Below are 20377 nucleotides of genomic sequence, written 5' to 3'. Positions count from 1 at the left end.
CGGGAACATTTAAAGATTTGCCTGTTTTTTTTTTTTACTATATGCAGATTCTGATTCCTCTGAACTGCAGCACTGGGATTTTGAAATGGTACTTTGATGCTGACTCATAAGACAGAAAGTTTTGGCTGCTCCTCTCTGTGTGAACGCATCCCGTCACATCTCGTGCTGTGTGTGAACTGTGTGCACGAAAGATAGACTAAACTCTAGAGCGAATCAAACAAACACAAAGTAAACTTCAAATCCAGTATCAGAGAGTCCACGTGTCCTAATAACTTCTGAATAGTGTCGGTGTTCATTGTTAATGTAAACCCGACAGTGGCACTCATTGGTTAGAAAAGTATTACATGAATATATATAAATGTCAGTGACGATAAATTTTTGTTTAATTGCCCATCCCCCGTCACAATAACTGAAACAGAAAATGCAACGTACAGCAACTTTCAGGTGATGGAGTTATTCAGGGCGGACCTAACAGAGATCACCTTGACGAGGCACGTGTTGTGTGATGGACTTTTTGGCTCTTGCCTGGATCGAGCAGGTGACCTCAGAGGTGCAGGATCCTCTCAGTTAACATAGGCAACGTTTGGGAGCCAGAAACCACATTAAAAGTGCAGCGTCCTAATAAAATCTCCCCAGACATGAAATCTCCATTAGAAAACAACACTCAGCGAGAGGCGGGTCAAAGGATGGAGGTCATTTTAGAAATGGTTCTAGGTTTATTTTGGGGAGTTTATCAGCTTACAACCTGTGCAATATGCATGTGATGCCTTCAGTGACATGTTTTTAACTCTGCTTTTGTCTCTGTTTTCCTCCAGAGTTATAAGCAGCCCTCTGCCTTCATAGTGACCCAGCACCCGCTGCCAAACACAGTGAAGGACTTCTGGAGATTGGTGCTGGACTACCACTGCACTTCCATAGTAATGCTCAACGACGTTGACCCAGCCCAGGTAAACCCGACCTGATACATGTGCACATTCACTCCGACACAAACAACACAACGATAATCCTCCAGGGATAAGGCAAGAAGCTGATTCGCAAACAGACGACGCAGGAAGCATCCTTTCATCAGAAGCGCTCATCCGATAAAGTCACACAAACGGCGTGGGAACTGGATTCAGAGAAAGATTGCTTTCTCTTTGTTAGAGTGTGAACCTGCGGATATATCTGCAACCGCAAACACATATCCACATGTATACAGAGTATGTTTGAAATGAGGTAGACGCTGCACAGTGGAAGAGGACTTGCCATGAAAGCACAGTTAGATGGAGAGACAGGCCTGTGGAAGAGACTCTCCGGATTTCTCAGCCCGAGGCTCTGTCATAACACCCGGGGATCAAAGCCTGAAACCAGCCTGCTCTCCCCATCCAAATCCCCTTTCCCTCGGTGACTGGCTGAAAAGAAAAGGCCTTTCATTCAATATTCTCACTGTAGCCAGCCAGTCAGCCAGCCAAGGAAAACAGCACAGGTGGGATGGGAGGAAGGCGGCGAGGCGGAGATAGAGAGGTGGAGCTGTAACGGCTTCTCCATCAGCATCTTTGTTTTTGCATCTGTTTGTCAGGATTTGACGCACTCTGAAAGGAAGCTAGAGGTTTAGCTTTAGGTGCCACACAGACTGTGTGAGCATATATTTGTTTGTCCATCTGTATGCATGCACTCATCCCTGTTATTTACCTTCTTCCCAGGTAGTCGCTCTCCCCTTGTTTGTTCATGACGGTGTGACGCTGTGTGTGTGTGTCGGTGCAGAATCTGTCCATCTGTGTGTGTGTTTGTACACTTCCCAGTCGTCTGATTTAGTGTTATATGAAGCTGGAGGTGTGCAGGTCTGCAGGTGCATGTTCTTAACTGGGCTTTCTCTCCCGAGGAGCGGGAATAGAGGAGATTTGGCAGCTTTTATGAGGTTGTCCCAGGAGTTAATTTCTCCTTCTCTACTTTAAACACTGTTCCAGAGTTGTTTGAAACACAATCTATCACAAACTGCTTCCTTCGATTAAGGGCCATGATTATTATTTTACATTTTGCAATAATCAATCGTTTTTTAATCAAAAAAGTGTGATTCTGATCGAGAGGTACTGCAGTTTACAGGGAGTACAATGAAGAATTGTAGGGTAGCTCAACGTATTTGAATTTAATTTTCAATCAGCGGATCATCACAGGTTACAATCGACAGTGTGTGACAACGAGTTCAGAAATAAATGAGACATAAAAGAGATGAAGAAAACTGTTAAACATTAGCTGTTGAAATATTAAACAGCTTTAGATGAATAGTGAATTACGCTTATAATGGTTAGTTAGACAAAAGTAATGTAAACGTGTCGGCTAAAGGTCGCAGATAAAGACATTATTATTAATGACGTTATTCAAACAATATCCACACGTGTGTGTGTGTGTGTGTGTGTGTGTGTGTGTGTGTGTGTGTGTGTGTGTGTGTGTGTGTGTGTGTGTGTGTGTGTGTGTGTGTGTCTGCCTGCCTCTTGAATCTTTGTCTCCTCAAACTTTGTACTCCAACATAAATCACATGTATAAACAGTTGAAATCAATGTCAGTATAGTTTCGGTTCCAAAACTAATGAATCATCTTCCCTTCTTTGTTTTTCTTGTTGTTGTTTTTTTCTTGGCGTGTGTGTGTGTGTGTGTGTGTGTGTGTGTGTGTACGTGTGTGTACGTGTGTGTACGTGCATCTGTCTGTGTGTGAATGTGTGTGTGTGTGTGTACGTGCCTCTTTTGTTTAGTTGTGCCCACAGTACTGGCCAGAAAACGGAGTCCACCGACATGGACCCATCCAGGTGGAGTTTGTCTCTGCCGACCTGGAGGAGGACATCATCAGCAGAATATTTCGGATCTACAACGCAGCGCGGGTACGGTGACACAGAGTCTCGCTTCACACAGAAAACTTTCTGTCCTGCTACTTATTTTTTGGAAACTTCCTCCCAACAGCCACTTTATTCTGGGACTGCTCACGTCCCACTCATAAGCCTGACGCTCAATTCAAGCTGAACAGAGGATTATTGGGGAATATACTGAAAATATATTTCATTCAAAATGATGTATACTTTTCTGACTTTTCCCAAATTCATGTTCACACAACTGCACTTTTATGACAAATAAGTAGAAAAACACCGTTTTAAACACTCGTAGGAAACTACAGACATATTGAACCTGTGTATTTTAACATACAGCACTTTGAGGGGACATACGTCAAAAGGAACCTTTGCTCTGGATCAGCTGATGGACTCTTTCTAACTTTTTGATCCTGATCAGAGGTTCAAGCTTTCATTGGCCTTTCCTCGTAAGATTGTTTAACTTGAATCAACTTTCATAGAATCAAAGTATTTGATCTCAATGTTTCACAAGTAATAAAGAAGGATTAGGCAGAAAAAGAAACGCAGCATATGTTTTTTTTTGTTGTTGGTCTCATCCTTTTAATCGTCCTGTGTCCCATCACATTTATCCTGGGACCCCATGCGGAGACCTGACCTCCTGGTTGGGAACCACTGCTCGAGATAATCCACATAACTGTTTCACTGGAACTACTGGAAACAACAAATGAACATTGTTGACGATCTATTATTATTCTGGAGCGAGAAGTTTCCAAACATTTTTATATTTCCAAAGTGAATACACTTCTCAGAGATGGACATAAATAATAAAACCAAACCTCTCTGCTGTGACGACACTGTTTCCTCAGCTACACAACATATTCTTTAGAAACTTCTCGTCATCACTGTACGGACACGGTTCTGACCCAGGCCGGCATCACCTCTGTAAGCTCCTTACCTCAACAGTCCGTCTCAGGTTGCCAATAATCGCTCCTCACTTACCGTGTCATACCATCCTCTGACCTGCAGGGGCACCGCGGGCACGTTAAGTGCAGTCCAGTGTAATCACACATGATCACTGACAAGTGTTATTGATCAATATGTCTGAGTGTGATTCAGATGGTCTGTGTCTGCTCAACTCTCTCTCCAGCAATGACTGTGCTCATCTATCACCCTCATCCGTCTGCTCCTCCATCTCTTCGTGGCCTTATCCATCTCTCGTCCTACTTGTCGCCATCGAGGCTTAGCTCAGCCCCCGCGTCCCGACAGCCTGATTGTATCTCTGCACAGCAGCGATTAACCCCCCCCCCCCTCGTCTGTGTGTTTGTGTGTTAACCTGGGATAACCGGTGTGTCCTCTTCCCCCTGTCCTTCAGCCTCAGGACGGCTACCGGATGGTGCAGCAGTTCCAGTTCCTGGGCTGGCCCATGTACAGGGACACGCCCATGTCCAAGCGCTCCTTCCTCAAGCTGATCCGACAGGTGGACAAGTGGCAGGAGGAGTACGACGGGGGCGAGGGACGCACTGTGGTCCACTGTCTGTAAGTTTCCTCAACACTCTGCAGGAGGAGGTTTAGTCAGCTGGGACATTAAAAATGAAACATCTCCACCTATTGACAGAAGAGCTTTACTGCATCGAAATAAAACCTGAACCTCTCACTGTGAGCCTCAACGTTCTATATCAAACTGAAATGTGATTAAGTTTCTAACGCTTGACTCTTCCGTCTCGTCTGTAGGAACGGAGGTGGTCGCAGTGGAACGTTTTGTGCCATCAGCATTGTGTGTGAGATGCTCCAGCACCAGCGCTCTGTGGATGTTTTCCACGCCGTCAAAACACTGAGGAACAATAAACCCAACATGGTGGATCTACTGGTGAGGAGCCCTTTCAACAGTTTATTATTACGTCCTGACAGTGACACATGCTAAATAACAATCACAGTTTTTGCTTCTGGCCTTTGACCTTTGTATTAACGCTTTCTCTCTCCTTTCATTTTCTGTCAGCTTTTCTCTTTCCTCTATTCAATGAGGATATAAGAAAACAAAGAGATAAACATAAAGATATCTGCAAGTTGGGACTGGATCAAGATAAACATTTTCATATCAGTTGATGATCACAGTAAATGTGACATTTTAATGTTTCTGTGGATTTAAACTCGTCTTTATGAGCAGAGAACAACAAACACTTGATAAATATTTTAGGGATCTGAGGTGGATCATGTATTCTCTGTCCTCCCTGTGCTTGCAAAATGCATGAACTCACTACACACATTGAACTTTTGTTATACTGCTATTGATAAAAAAACGGTATTGGGATAGTTATTGATAGTTTCATTGCGCAGCCGTACTGCAAGTAGCTTTTTTTTACAATTATTTTAATAAATATTTATTTCTCCAAGTCTACATTAACAAAGCCTGAGGGCCTGAGCTTCACTGTGATGCAAATGCCTTCTTGTAATTCGATCAAGTCTAATTTTGATATTTTGAAAATATGCACCACTACAGCGGAATATCAGCCGACTTAATGTGTGTTGAAGTGGTGTCCACTGTCCAAATGCAGTTTAAAACCATTATTTCAGTTCATATTGTGTTTGTATGATTCATTTGGCTAAAATAATATGTATTTTGAGCAAATTACCATGCAGCGAGCCTCAGGCCAGAAACTGCACAGAGAGGAGGAGGTTAATAAGTGACCCGCTGCTCTTCATTTATGTTTCTCTGTTTGATCTCGTCTTCTAGGACCAGTACAAGTTCTGCTATGAAGTGGCGCTGGAGTACTTGAACACCGGGTAACTCGGAGCTAATGAACCCACCAGAGACTTAAAGCTCGGGACGTTACATGTGTGCATTGTGCTAAGAGTGTGTGTGAGCGAGTTACCAACCACACAACCAGCTCTTTTCTTCTCCTGGTCTTCAGTTGGTATAAATGGGAAGGAGACGAGAGTTGTACAGCGTTTAAATAAACCGCAGCCTGTATCTGTCATTACCGGCTGAGGGAGCCAGCAGGAGCACAATGGGGTTTGTTTTTTTCTGCAGTGAGTCGCCTCTTCTCTGGATCTCTCTCCGTTTCCGTCTCTCTCCGCCGCCTGTGGTTCCCGTGGATGTTGCCTTGATGCTCGACGAGCATCGAATCCAGTTTTCTGTGGAATGCGAAACACTGTACATAATGAAATGTGTTCTTTTTATTCTTCAGTTTTTTTTGTTTTTTTTTTGCTCAGCTTCTTCATTTTTAAAAAAGTCATTAAATGCAGGAGCTCAAAGCCTAAATGTTACTAAATGTCCTGTAAATTGATGACTTCTAGATGATTATTGCTTCATCACTGTTCGTTGGGGACAGCTGGCTCAGTCTACATCTGCTTTCCCTTTCTCCTGTGCAGGGATCCAAAGCTTTATTTGCACTTCCATTGAATTCTCGTTGTGCATATTGTACATATTTCTGTAGATTATTTATTCACGGTATGTAATTTCTTTGTGACTCGCAGTAAGTGACAATCATATGTTCTATAGGTTTGTTTTATTGACTGTATTGTGTGCTATTTTTTTTTCTTCTGGTTATCTTGTATGACAGATGGATTCCATTGTAAAGATATTATATAAATGTATCTACATTATAAACATTGGATTCTTGTATCTCTGCCTCTTCTCTGAGTGGAGCTGGAAAACATGACGTTAGGGTGACATCTGCTGGAGAGATGAGGAAAAACAAAACCACATGTTGACAGATTATAGATTATAGATTTAAAGGAGCCACAGTGTTAACATCATGCTGTCGTATAATTACAATTTTACCTGTAGAGTTTGAAGCATATTTGTTGAATGGATTTGAATTTACAGACGTCATTGAAACATTCAAACTGGAGACAAATTCTGCAAATGAGTCTGAGTTTGCAGATTCTAGTTGAGGTTTGGTCACAGTAATAAATTACTTTTAATTATTCACAGTCATAATGTTGGTTGTTTTAAAGCCATATATATATTATTTTATTGTTTTATTTGAAAAGATGATTTAAAGGTTCGACGTGTAAGATTTAGGTGAAAGGGATCTATTGGCAGAAATTTAATAGAATAGAATAATCCTCATGATGTTTTCACTAGTTCATTTTATCTAAGTTGTATGAATTGTAGTTTTCTTTACCTCAGAGAAAAAACCCTTTATATTCAAATACTTTATATTTTCATCGAGGGGTCTCTCTCTACGGAGGCCTCCATGTTTTTTACATTAGTCCAAACTGGACAAACAAAAAACCGTTGGAGTTATTGTGACAATTAAAGTCGACCACAGGTTCTTTTTCATGTTTGGAAGGAGAGGGTGAGGTGACGGGTGTTCAGCTGCAACATGCAATTTCAACACTAGATATCACTAAATTCTACACAATGAAAGCATTATGATCTTGAATATATTTTACTTTTGGACTATTTCTACTTGCCGCCTTTACAAATCCTAAAGTTTTAAATTGTGTGATGAGTTTGACAAGTTGGAATAAAACCGACACTTCAGCTGCTTACAAATGATTTAATTTAAAAACACGATGAACAAACCACAGTGACACCAAACTTTCACCGGTTCTTCTGACTGACAGAGAAACGCCTGAGCTCGTTGTCAGAGTTAGAACAATGACTTTAAAAATGAAACGCTTGTCGAGCACCTGCACAGAAACAAAAGCCTGACACACACAGATGGTTGATTAGTGAAGCAGAGGAAGGTGATACGTCTGTTCTGAGAACAGCTGAACACGGATCACAGACAAAAGCTGTGTCAGTTCACAGCATCACATTATTCTGAACAGGACTCAGTGTGAAGTGTACTCACACTGTTAAAGGTCCAGTGTGTGAGATTTAGGTGAAAGGAATCTTTGGCAGAATTTGAATATAAAATAATCCTGGTCATGTTTTTTACTGTTGTCCAAACTAAACAAACTAAAAACTTTTGAGTTTTCATGACAACTGAAGTTCACCACAGGTTCTCTTTCATGATGGGAAGGGGGAGGGGGAAGTGAGGAGTATTCAGCTGCAACATACAACTTCACCTCTAGATGTCACTCAATTCTACACACTGAACCTTTAAAGTATAGATGTACACTTGAAAACTAATGTTTGATTACGCTGGTAATTATACACTAAAGTAAACAAGGAAATGTTGGTAACACATTTTTTGGAAAATAAAATTAAAACTACTTTTACAAATTTGACATTTAGCTTTTTGTTTACTGGGATAAAATCACTCGAGCCACTGTGAGGAACTCAGTTCTTGATTTGTTTGGTGTTTGCTCTCCCTGGTGGTCCTTGGGAACCTTTCATATGTTAACAACAACAATAATAAATAATACTACAGCAAGTGGTAGATGATATTCACCAGCACACTGTGGGGGTTTGAGAAGCTGCACGTAACCTGCATGGATCAGTTAGTCGATAAAAGAAGACAGTGGGAGTCAGTTTGATTCTGTGTAAAGAAAAAATAATGAAATCTCATTTTTGTTGGTTGTATTTTACCTTTTGCTTCGTCCATTGGTTGGTTTTTCTGTAGTGTCACGCAAAAACATCTAAACAGATTCCCAGGACCCTAACCCATTTCAGAGGTCGATATCTATGAATATGTGTGATTTAATGCAGCTTAATTGAATTTAAGGCGACTGTTGGGCCTTGGAGGAGGAACACTGCTGAGTACATTCTAGTTTTCTTCCTGCAGTGATGTAGCTGCAACTTTCAACCACAAGAGGTCATTAAATCATGGTTTTACATTTGATAATATGCTCCCTCATTTTGAATCTCTCCTTCTGATATTATGTTGTTATGCAACTTGGCAATACTTGTGTTGTAAGGACCAGAAATGCAGAACTGGCAACTCACCATGTGCACAAATGTCCATGTTGACCTGGGTTCCACATTGCAGATTAAAAAGAAAACAGCTAACAGTTCAAATTTGACTATTATTGTCTTTTAATCACCGGTTTGTCTTTGTTAGTTGTAGCAGAGCACTGAGGACTCTGTTGGAAGGAAGAAGGAATCTCTGGCAGAGCCTCCTGGAAGCTGAAGGTCTCGTCTTTTCCCTTTTACTGAACGTTCCATCTGGTCAGAGCTACAGGCGCCGTGGCACCAGGGACGGTTTCACATTTCAATGCAACACTGCTGAGTGAGTTATTCCTCTTCTCACACATGGAGGGCAGAGGAGCTGAGGAGTCTCAGTGTATAAGGGAAGACGATATGGATCTGAGATGAGGAGGTGAACATGGGCGGGATGTGGACACACAAACACATGCACAGAGCTGTATCGTCTTTTTTTGTTGTTGCAACAATAGCAACAGAAATCTGTTCCAGTCATTGTCAACAAAATGAATGTAAAGCCAAGAAAACGACAAAGACTGTTAGCTAACTGGTCTCAGACTTGTGGTTCATCAGGGTTTGATGCATAAACACAAAAAAATGCAAATCAAATTATGATATAAATGAATTATTTGCTGTATGCGTGATTGGAATACTGAGCAGGCCTAGTGGACTCTTATTTGAGATGCAAAGCAATGACATAGAGATGCAAAACTACAACAACAAAAAAAGGTACTCAAAACCATTAAAGAGGCTATAGAGATGCAAAATATGTCTGTTGAAAGATGCAAACCTACGTATTATAAAGAGATTCAAGAGAAACATAAAACAATCTTAAACAACCAACACAAAAAGACAGAATAAAGACTTGAAGAGACACTGTTGTAAAGAATGACCACAAACTCATAGAAAGACACTCGAAACAATCACAGACAAATCGAAAAAGAAATGCAAAATAACAACAAGAAGACTGAAAACAAACACAGCGATTAAAGAGAACTACAATAACACTTAAACAACCACAAAATCTTAAAATCTAATCTAAAAATTATTAAAATATGCAGAAGACTGTACTGAAGATCTTGATACTAGTGATTTATCCAAACCTCCTTCATAACTTGACACTGACGCTCACCCCAGACGTCGTTTTGCAGGTATCAAGTTCCGCATTTTCCAAAACAGTAGGCAGTGCATTGAATGAATGAATATTTTATGAGCTGCAACTGAGAAGAGCAAAGTTGCTGCTGCTGCTGCAGATGTATTGTCCCTAATAGCTGCTGATGTGGCGTGGCGTGTCCATGAGGTGGCAGTGTGGAGCAGAGGATGGCCAGTGCTCACTCTGATCCAGGATCAGTTCAGCTGTGAGTTATTATTCACCAAATTCAACATTTCAGCACGGTGGGAAATTATAGAAAGGATGTTTTTTTAAATTCTGTGAACATGATGAGAGCAGATTTGAATTGGTTGTAATGATTCAGCAGTTGTTCATGTCGTGGATGGAGCGAGAGTTACATAGCTGTGGTTTGTAGGACCACATTGTGTCTCTTCCTTCACGCTCCATGTGCACATTGGAGCCATGAACATAATATTATAATATTTCCTCACACTCCGTCTCCTCTGCGCTGATGTAACAATGTAATGAACAAACCCCTGAATAATGAATCACCCTGCAATTGGCAATGAAAGATTAAGTGTTTGCGTTTTCTCATAATCAAGATGCTGCACGCAATTACAGGCAAACAACGCTACAGCACACACACACACACACACACACACACACACACACACATCACTGCAGATTCCCACACACGTGCACACGTGTGCACATACACACGCACACACACATGCAACACAACTGCGGATCCACACACAGGTCAAAGGGCAGCAGAAGCAACTGGAGCACAACAGCATGTCTCCATCTCCAGGGGCTGGATTATTCTCTTCTCTCTCTCTTTCTCCCTCCCTCTCTCTCTCTATCTCTCTCTCTCTCCTCCTTCATCTCTTACCACCAACACCTCCATCACTCCCACCCACCCCCTACACCCCCACCCTCATTTCTTTGCTTTCCTACCACAAAACAACAAGCGTTCCGGCTGCACTGTAAATGAGAGCTGAGCGTGAAGTGGACATCATCTTCAGTTGCCCCCATGTGGTTTTCTGTTGTGTGTATTTTAACTGACAGTGACAAAGAGGTCTTAGCGTTAATAAAAAAGTAAATTGCCCCCAATGTGATTTGACTTTGACCACATTTCAAGCTATGTCAAGAGCTGCTGGTGGTTTCCAACATTTTGAAAAGCTTATAATCGCGGCTACACCCCCGTCACTCCTTTCGCAGAATGATGTCGCAGCTGTTTTGAGCTGACTTCCAATAATTCAGCATATTTGCTTTTTTCGGTTTGCAGCCCTGCCATCGAGCGTTTGCCGAAGGGGGAGCGAGCGATCAATCAATGGACCGGCTCAACATACAAAAACTGCCCCTGTCGAGCCTCTCACATCTGAGGTAAATCCATATCTCATATTTCCTCCATTTTCATGCAGATGCGGGGGGAGATGGGAGAGAGTGAGATGTCTCCGGCCTCCTGATAGTGTTGCTATCCCCCCGACAGTTTGATGTGATTGCATTGTCAGCCCTCTGAGTCTGCTGGTGCTCGAGTGCTCTTGGTTGCAGGCTGGATGTGAGGAGGATGGAGAAACAGTGTTACTGTGCACAGACGTGGCATACATTTTTCAGCAGTTGGAGACTACATATTTTAGAAGTTGCAAGCTTAGTTTTAACCCACCAGTGGATAGCCTAGTTTGGTGAAAGGCTGCCATGTTGTATAACTGTTTTTCTGTTTTTCATGAACGCAACCTGACAAAAATCATGCACATGCACATGCACACATGCAGTACTTGCTGATGTTGCAGCATCAATTCCCATCATGTCAAAAATCCCGAAGATGCAAACCGATATTGAAAATGTGCCGGAGGTCAAGTCCTCATCAAAGTCAATCTCGTTTCCTGCAACTCGGGGGGAAACTGACGACTTGGCCCCCATGTTGCTGTGGCAGCCAACAGCCCCTCTCTGCATATGATCAGTCTGTTGCCATAGCAGCCCTGTGGAGCTTAACTGCCAGTCAGTCTAGCAGAGAAGACGAGTGAACCAGCGGTGCCCCCATCCAGAGAGGTCTGCGTGTCTTCATCTGTTGCCATGGCACCATAATAGCGTTCTGGATAGATTTGGCATGGCAGGGAGTCAGTTCCTTTATCTTCCGACACATTATATCGAGCTGAGCTTGCCTGTGTTCAGAGCTCGCAACATGGTGAGCAGACAAAAGGAGCAGAAGGGGGAGAAGGTAGATGTCAAGATAGTGAATCTATATTGAGATCTAGTGCGGCGCTGCACTTGGATGTGCGGCGTGCTCATCGGGTACTAATTAGGAGCTACACAGGGACGGTGGATGTTACAGAGATGTGCCTGACAAGCTAACCTGCAGTGGACTCTGCAGCTGACTCATTTTGCATTAGAATGTGGATGTGTGCAGTCACACAAAGCCTTCAAAGTGATGGTGATTGTGCAAGCAACAAGGAAGTCAGAGTCAGTTCTCTGTCACATATGATAAAATGGAAATGCACTCACCGATGTGAAGGCCCTTAGATTAAAACAAAATTAAAATAAATAAATTTGTGTTTTTTAATCAAGATTCTCACATAACTCTCTGAGATATCAACCAGAATGTTGCCCCTTTATCTGGTACTGAACTGAAATTGAACAGCTTCTTCCTTGACCCATTTCGCACATTAGTGACTCACAAAAAACATGTGAAAATAAGATGAAAGATGAGTTTGTTGTTTGTCTCTCAGTAGAAACTATGCTACAAGGATTTATGTTTTAATTATGATACACAAAGCATTGAAGGGACATAACACAACTGTTCACCTCGAGATGAGGTGAGACGTGTTGTTTTAATTTGCATGAGTAGATCTCCTCTCACCACTTGGATGCACCAATCAAGATGTGCAGCCTCATGGAGACCGTCCCTGTGTGCAGCAGCAGTGGTGCCTGCCAGCCTTTGCCTGTGGTGAGAATATAGAAGTGCCATTTGGTCCCCTCACTGTGAGGACAAAGGGAGTTAACATGCTGACTCCTGGAGTGTGAGGTGCATTGTAAGACCCCATCTCTGGTTCAAACTCTCATCTTTCACAGAATTCAGAACTTCTTCTCCAGTGTCTCCTGCTTTCTCTGAACACGATTCTTCCGAAGAGAGAAAGACACATGAGAAGAAAATGATCCAAGTCGTCTGTTTCAGCCTTGAGCAAGCATCCACCCTGGGGGATGGTTCTTATATCTTAAAAAATAAAATCTTCAATGCTTTCCCTGCTGTCAATCTGATCTCTTTCTGCATCCTCATCCATCCATCATTAGAACCTGCAGGCGGCCAAACCTGACACATCCTACTATCAAACGTACGTGTCAGCGATCTGCTCTCGTCATGTCAGGCTTCAGAGGGCGGTTGGTCTTGGGGCCACTCTGTCTCGCGGCATTTCTTTGTCAGATGTTGGCGTCCTGCTTCTCTGCCAACCATCCCTTTAATCTTTTCAGGCAAATCTGCCACCAGTGGATGAACTACATCTGCAGAGCTGATTATATCCTCAAGATAAGAACAATAAAGCTCCCTTCAGCACTGATCACCAAGCAATCGTGTGGGAAATGTTTTGCTGGTTTGATGAATTGTAACGCAAGTCACAAGATGCTGACGTCAGGGTCACAATTTGCTGTTAACAGTACGAGCCCATTGATCCAGTTGCCCTTGTGTCTGACCAAAAGGCTTTAGGCTGCTGTTTAAAGGCTTCTCTTGGCACACAGTCCGTCCAGCTCAGTAGCAACTCTGCATTATTTCAATAAGTGCAGGTTTCTGCTGTTGATCGAGTCTCCTCCTTCATTAATGGACCCGGGGAACATGACAGAGACTTAATTTCAGTTGCTCCTCAAATCCCGCAGAGCTTGGCTGAGATTAGGTGCAGCGGGAAAACACACTCGCTGCATAAATTTGCTGCAGGAACATTTATCAGTGAAGAAAAACTACCTGGGGAATATTTTAGTGACTGTGCCGTGCGTGAAACAGTTTGAGCTGCTTCTGCATTTCCCCCATTTGCCCTCAAAGCTACTGTGACAATCTTGCAGGGAAAATAAAAATGTTCATAACAAATTTATACCAATTTTTTGAAAGTTGCAGAAACTAAAATACAAAGCAGTCAGCATTACAGAATATGCATACATGTGACTGCCTACCATAGTGCACACTGATGGCTTGTGTGTGACAGCTGTACCCAGAGGATTTTCCATAGGGAAGATGTGTCCTGCTTATTGATTTTTATACACATCCATTGTCCTACAGTGAATAATCGAGGGTGCGTTAAATTCAAGCAAAGACAGTGCACGTGAGTAACTGCTGTGCTCGGCCCCATGTGTGTCGATAATGCAGTTAAAACAGAGGAGTCAATCAGTCACCGTCCCACCGCCCTCCGCCGCTCGCTGTGCGTTTTCAGAGACGGAGGAAAGTGATGAGTAGGCGCTCTCACCGTACACTTTGGTCTGTGGCCAATGTACACACCAGGCTTTGTTGTTGTGTTTCCGTCTCTGCTCCATTTCTCCCACTCACATGCTCTACAGACTCAGCAGAAGGTGATAATGGTGGAGCGAATAGTATGTCTGAGGGATTTTACACAAGATGTTCCACTGCCTGTGCTCATCGTGGGTTTTTTTTGGCCGTGCACAGTATTTACTATAAAGGCCGGTGCTGTGATAAATCGTGCTTGTCTTTGCTTTGTCTCAAGGAAATGTGACAACGAGGTTTCACACAAAGGTCAGACATCTTGGTGTTATTGTTGATTTATCATGCCGCAGAGAAATCTCAGACAAAATGTGGGTCTATAGCATAGTTAGCAGCTCTGTGGCTGTAGCACAGGATTCGTCGTCCATCTTTGTATATGGTTATTACACTTCATCCTGAGAGGGACACGTGTCCGCTCATGCTAAAGTTTTGGTGCAAGAGGTAAAGTCAGAGAATCAGTAAGTCAGTTTCAAGGCGCTTCATCCAACAGATAAGACGAATGAAGAAACTTCAGCAGGAACAGCACCTCTAGAGCCACTAACATACTGTAAGTTAGAGTTCATGTCACTGGTACCTGCAGAAAAACTTTAATTTATCTATTGACTGTACTTGTACTCACTTCGTACACATCAGTCTACTGTGGCTGCAGGCGACATAAAAAAAATGCTACTGCCAGACATAAAAAGAGTCATTTTCCATCTCAGCACACCTGTTCTCAGATCTCTGCACGGTTCTGTTTAATATTAAAATTGAAAATTAAAATGTAAAATGTTATCTCTAATGCATGGCTTTGCTCCGCAGCACATCCCCATCCTGCTTATTAAATATTCATGATTTCCTCAGGTCATCTCTTCCAACACCAAATCAAAAAGGTGTTGAGGCTGATTTTGTTTTCGCTGTAATTGATATTTTTCTATTAACAAGGGATCAAATTTATTAAAAAGAGTCACTTCATAACAAAACCTGCAGAGGATTAATCACCTGGCTCAGCTCCTCTCAGTTCTAAGAAAGCTTTTGATTTGGTTTTCCAACCTGATGCTTTTTTGATTCAGTCTCACAGACTCTCATCAGCATCACATCCAGATGCAGCGGGCAGCTGTTCTTAATGCGAAGCTCTGATAAACACACGGTATGTTACTGGCCGAGAACCAAACAGACAAGGTTGGCAACTAGCTGGTGTTTATAGTGGAGCATTAGAGAGGCTGATATTTCCCTCTGGAGATGGTGCAGCAATAACAAAGCTAGAGGAAGAGTGTATATTGAATTTACTGTCATCAGGTGGTACAAAGCACAACTCGGAATAATTGTGCTCTTGTATCTGCTGGATGTTAAAACAAGCAACGTTGGCTAACTTTTAAAGGTGGAGGTGTCTCAGAGTTTTGTTTGCAGCTTGTTGCACTTTTTATTTAGTGGTAAAGAAAATGAACGTGGGTTAAAATCATTTAAAAGCAGCAGAAGAAGAAAAATGTCTCTGCTTTGCTTTGTGTCTCTTCCTGATCATCAATATTTTTACAGAAGATCAATGATAAACATCTGTATTACAACCTTTCCTGAACCTCAGAGATATATACGAATATCACCTGTTGCTATCTATTGAACTTATATGATTTTTTAAAGTGGCCCACACGTGTTACAAAATTAACTTAAAACACAAGCCAGTTGTGATTTTGTTGCAGCTTTTCCACTTTTGCACATTTGTAAATTCACTGGGTTCTTCCCTGACCCATACTGCATCCTTCCACCAAGTTTCATTAAAATCCACTCTGTTGTTTTTGTGTAATCCTGTTTATAAACAAACATATAAACCAACCAATGGGCCTGGGTGAAAACATAACCTCCTCTGCTGTTTTCTCATCAAGAAAAACCTCCGAGCAGACTCAGACAGCTGGGATTTTAAACCGTCCTTCCAGCAGTAAAGGTTAATTTGCCCTGATAACACATATGAGTCCAAGCTTCATTCATCGGGACATGTTGATTAAAACATTAGCATATGAAAAGATGAATGACCTCAAAGATGCTCCGGATTAAAGCAGTCAAAAGTGGTTGTGTTAGGTCGACCACCATGATGAAACCTAATTTGATTTGAGGAAAAAAAAGCACTTGCTCAGACACTGGAAATCTTGTGATGGAGATCAGTGACTATAATGTGCAAAATGAAAAGTGTTTTGTGGATGAATACGTTTTGCAAAGAATCGATGTCATCAAATCTACAGCATATTTAATTCTCCAGAGTCACAATAATATAATCACAGTACGTCTCCCCCTCTCTGCTGTTATATCTACATGATGTTTGTCAATCTGGTGACTCAGTCGAGCCGTTTAACGCGATTAACAAGCTTATCCAAGGAATAAAACACTGCGGGGAGTTTGCATGTTGGTCCCCCGTCACACCGTCTGGTCTCCAAAATCACCTGACACAAAGTTGAGGTAACACCATGTGTGTCGCACGACCGAAAATAGAAGCAGGAGTGGAGCTGTGACAAAAAAGATAAACTGGCCACATTAGCCTGAAATCCGCTTATGTAGGATTGGGCTGAAATGATGAACGACTTCTTTTTGCCACAGCCTTCGTGTTTTTCAGACACCGTGCTCTGGTTTGGATTTCTTTCCAACCTGTTTTTAGGGAACAAAGGATGAATGAAATCCTCCATTAATCAAGCAGTGCTTTCTTTAAGCAGCTGAGAAGTATGAAAACCTTTTTGCTCTCTGACTCTGCAGCCTTTAACTGCTCGCGGTGACGTAACTGAAGGTCACAGAGCCTCGTGCAGCCGATGCCAGGACACAGCATTCCTTCCTTCCGCTTGATTTACCTGCTCAGGTAATATTGTGTGACTGCCGCTGTATCCATGGCGATGAACACCTACAGATGCCTTCCACCCAGGCTCATTAGCATGCATGGATGGGGCCCGAGCTCTTCCCCTGATTGGTCCTGTCAGCTCCTGGCATGGGCTCTGGCTCACCCCCCTGCAGAAGACCCAGCTGGCTCTGTGCCCCCCCTCCCATCATGTTCACGCCTGCTGTATTCCACATGACTGGACTCGTCCTCCAGGTCCTGGAGAACCGTGCTCCTGTGCGGTGAATGTTGGAGCCAGAATGTCTCACTGAGACACACGCAGCGACAGCAGTCTTTTTGCAGTAAGTGGGCTGTTTGCCACAAACGCAGCAGCAAAATCTCTAGATCTGCACCCAGGAGAGATTTGGCACCGCAGACATGTTCTCATGTCATCACATGTCCTCTGGTCTCTCAGGGTGAGCTCTCTGCTGCCTTTTTGCAAGTCACACCTTTCGAGGACGCGACGTACAAGCACGTCAGTTGAAACTAAATTCCCGTCAGCCATCACTGTTGCCCACTGCAACGATTCTCTGCTGCCTCTGTGCAGGATCTGGAGAACCATGCTCCTCAATGTCGCAGCAGGTCTCACTTGCAGTGACAGCGACAAATGCAGAAACAAAATCTTTAAATCTGTCCCCAGAGGACATTTGGCATTAGAGAAACAGACATATTCTTATGTCATCACATGTCCTCTCATCTCTCTCCTCTGAGCTCTTTGCATTATTTCCACCTTATCTGCTGCCTTTTTGCAAGTCACACCTTTGGAGGGGGTCAGCTGGGAAAATATTTGATGTAAGACCCCCGTCAGCCTTCACTTCTGCCCTATGATATGATTCCCTGCTGTCTGTGTCCCAGCCCTCCAGCCCAGATAAAAAGGAAACCTCTTCTAAGGTGTTTCGTGAGGCATTATAAAACGGTTGCCATGGATACCCACTCCGAACAGGCTCCACATGCAGGCAGCGGAGAATGACAGATGCAATATTTAAAAAGAATAATTCCCTGTTTTTCTCTCTCGTCAGCAACGCAACAGCTAATGGACGGTTGTGTTGACGATGCCAAAGATCAAGACCCTATAAATAGGTGTGCGAGGCTGTTGTGGTCGTGGTCAGCGATGGTGACGGCGTTGGAGGAGCTGTTTGCTTCTTGCTCCACAGAGGTGGGCTGAATGGTATTTTCCGCCTCATTTGGTTTTTGTTGTTTCTCCCTGAAGAGATGACCTATATTATCTAGGATGGGAGATCAAAGAAGGCTTTCTCACTCTGATCCCATGAAGCTTGGATCTCTCACACACACACACACACACACACACACACACACACACACACACACACACAGAGAGCCAGAGAATCATGCTCTTATTGCACAACTGCCTCGCTGCACTTGCAAAACGTGGCCATGAAGCTAAACAGAGGGAAACACAGATTCATGATCCTGCAGTTTAGGAGGAGCGGAGCTTTTGATGTAGAGGATTGTAATTACTGTCTTCTTTTGGAGATAATGCGCACTCTGGTCTGCTCCGAGCTGTTTGTTCCCTACTTCATCCTCATATTCACAGAAGGTGGTGGAAAAAAGAAAGATTTGACATTTTGTTTCTGCAAACTTTGGAGGTTCAAACTTAAAAAGAGGTTTCTGAGTTCTCTTTCCAGGGCTGTATCCTCCATCACACGGATGCATCAGCGCCATATTTTACCCAGGAATTCCCATTAGTGTTACAACTCATGATATGTGAGCGGATGCTGGCCTCTATTTATGTTCAGGACGCTCGGTTGCCTATTCATCAGCCATTTATGCTGTGGAAATGAAACAAGGTCAGCAGTGGGAATCGGCTACCTGCTGGTAGCAAGTGTCCGCCCGCTGCTCTCCGCTCCCACCCTCCTCCACCCACCCTCTTCTGATCCTTTCTCCTCCTTAACCCATCTCACTGGTCCCACTACCCTCGTCTCGTTCCACTTCCAGCGCTCCACATGATGTCAGAGACGCATGGCTGCCCAACGCAGGAACAGATGGACCAGAAATGCCCATACATCTCGGCGACCTGCATGAGTCGCCGCGCTGTCACGCATCTCATTAGCCCACAACCAGAAACCTGCAGATTGACCCTGATGGTCGTTCATCAACAGAACATCTTCCTCCCCACAGTACCCAGCAGACAATGGTGCAGATGATGGTTAGTGTGGGACACTCGGGTGTGATTAATGGGGAACTTCTCCTTTCTACTGCTTCAGAGTACAGATAATGAACCTGTTGTAGCTTTGGGTCTAAAACTGAAGGTCGACACACTGATTTATGCGTTTGAGTTTAATTATTATTGAACCTATTTTAGTTTGAATTGATACTCATGTTTATAGGAGTTCAAATTATCATCAACGAATCCCGTTGCACTGTGACGTGTTTTTGAGTCAACTCTGCTGCTTCAAATATACAATAGCCACTAGACTGTTTAGTAATCAATCCATCCATTGTCTTCCACTTATCCGAACTAGGGTTTCGGAGGTAGGGTATTCCATATCCCTTTCATCTCTCTCCCAAGACACACTTTCAGCTCTTCCTGGGGGAACCAGAGAAGTTACCAGGCCAGTTGGGATATGCAGTCCCAGTGAGTCCTGGGTCTATGGGTAAACCTCCAATGGAAGGTACCCAGGATGCATTCTGATTAACTAACCAACGTAGAATTTAGGTAACCTCGCCCACAATAGACTTGGAAGGGGATCTCACCGGCAAACTTCTGGTGGGGACCTATGATTTAAGAAGTGATATAGTTTAACAGACCAACACAATCACAACACGCAGTTGTTGTAAGTATAACTGACTGACCATCATCTCCCACGAACACTTCCAGCTACTCTGGCTCCATTTCTACGGCCTCAGTTCGGAGCGAGCAGCTCTTTTATCTCTGCAGCGTATGAAGCCCTCTGACTCCCGAGGAAACTCAGCGAGTAATGATGGTAACATTTCCAGGAGGGAGCTGAACCCTCACTGAGCCCCATATTCCAAGTTTCCACACTCCCAATTAGCCCGCAAAGTCCGAGCTTAGGAAATGAAATGAACCCCCCGCAGCTCCCGATGCCGCCTTGCACAGATCTCGTGGCTGTTAACTGGCATATTAATGAAAGAAATCTGAAGAGTGAAGCCAGCAGCCAGAGGACGGAGTGGAGATTGCGTGAATGTCTTCCTCTGTGCTGCAGCTGTGCAGAAAGATTTCAGGAGGAGATCTGCTGGAACTATTTTTTGACACTACAGTATGTGTGAGGCCTACTGTGGTGCACTCTCCTGAGGTTCCTGGCTGTGCGATGTCTGAGGAATGAACCTTTTTTTTTTTA

General features: G+C 43.3%; 1 protein-coding gene across 3 annotated transcripts in view; it reads left to right on the top strand.

The window, feature by feature from the left end:
- The window catches only part of LOC109642004 (receptor-type tyrosine-protein phosphatase mu-like), a 145595-nt gene extending 138850 nt beyond the window's left edge, over positions 1-6745 (top strand). For 2 of the 3 annotated variants that reach the window (XM_069510828.1, XM_069510825.1), the window contains 5 exons: positions 816-947; positions 2729-2854; positions 4191-4354; positions 4550-4685; positions 5550-6745. In XM_069510828.1, the coding sequence (XP_069366929.1) occupies positions 816-947; positions 2729-2854; positions 4191-4354; positions 4550-4685; positions 5550-5603 (612 nt within the window). In that variant the 3' untranslated portion in view covers positions 5604-6745. The remainder of the gene's footprint in view (positions 1-815; positions 948-2728; positions 2855-4190; positions 4355-4549; positions 4686-5549) is intronic. The other variant, XM_069510827.1, reaches the window with a different exon arrangement.
- Positions 6746-20377: the final 13632 nt, after the last annotated feature.

The sequence above is a fragment of the Paralichthys olivaceus genome, chromosome 16 (assembly GCF_024713975.1).
Source record: "Paralichthys olivaceus isolate ysfri-2021 chromosome 16, ASM2471397v2, whole genome shotgun sequence".
Lineage (NCBI taxonomy): Eukaryota > Metazoa > Chordata > Actinopteri > Pleuronectiformes > Paralichthyidae > Paralichthys > Paralichthys olivaceus.
The sequence above is the reverse complement of the archived record's forward strand: the minus strand, read 5'-3'. Positions and strand labels throughout refer to the sequence as shown.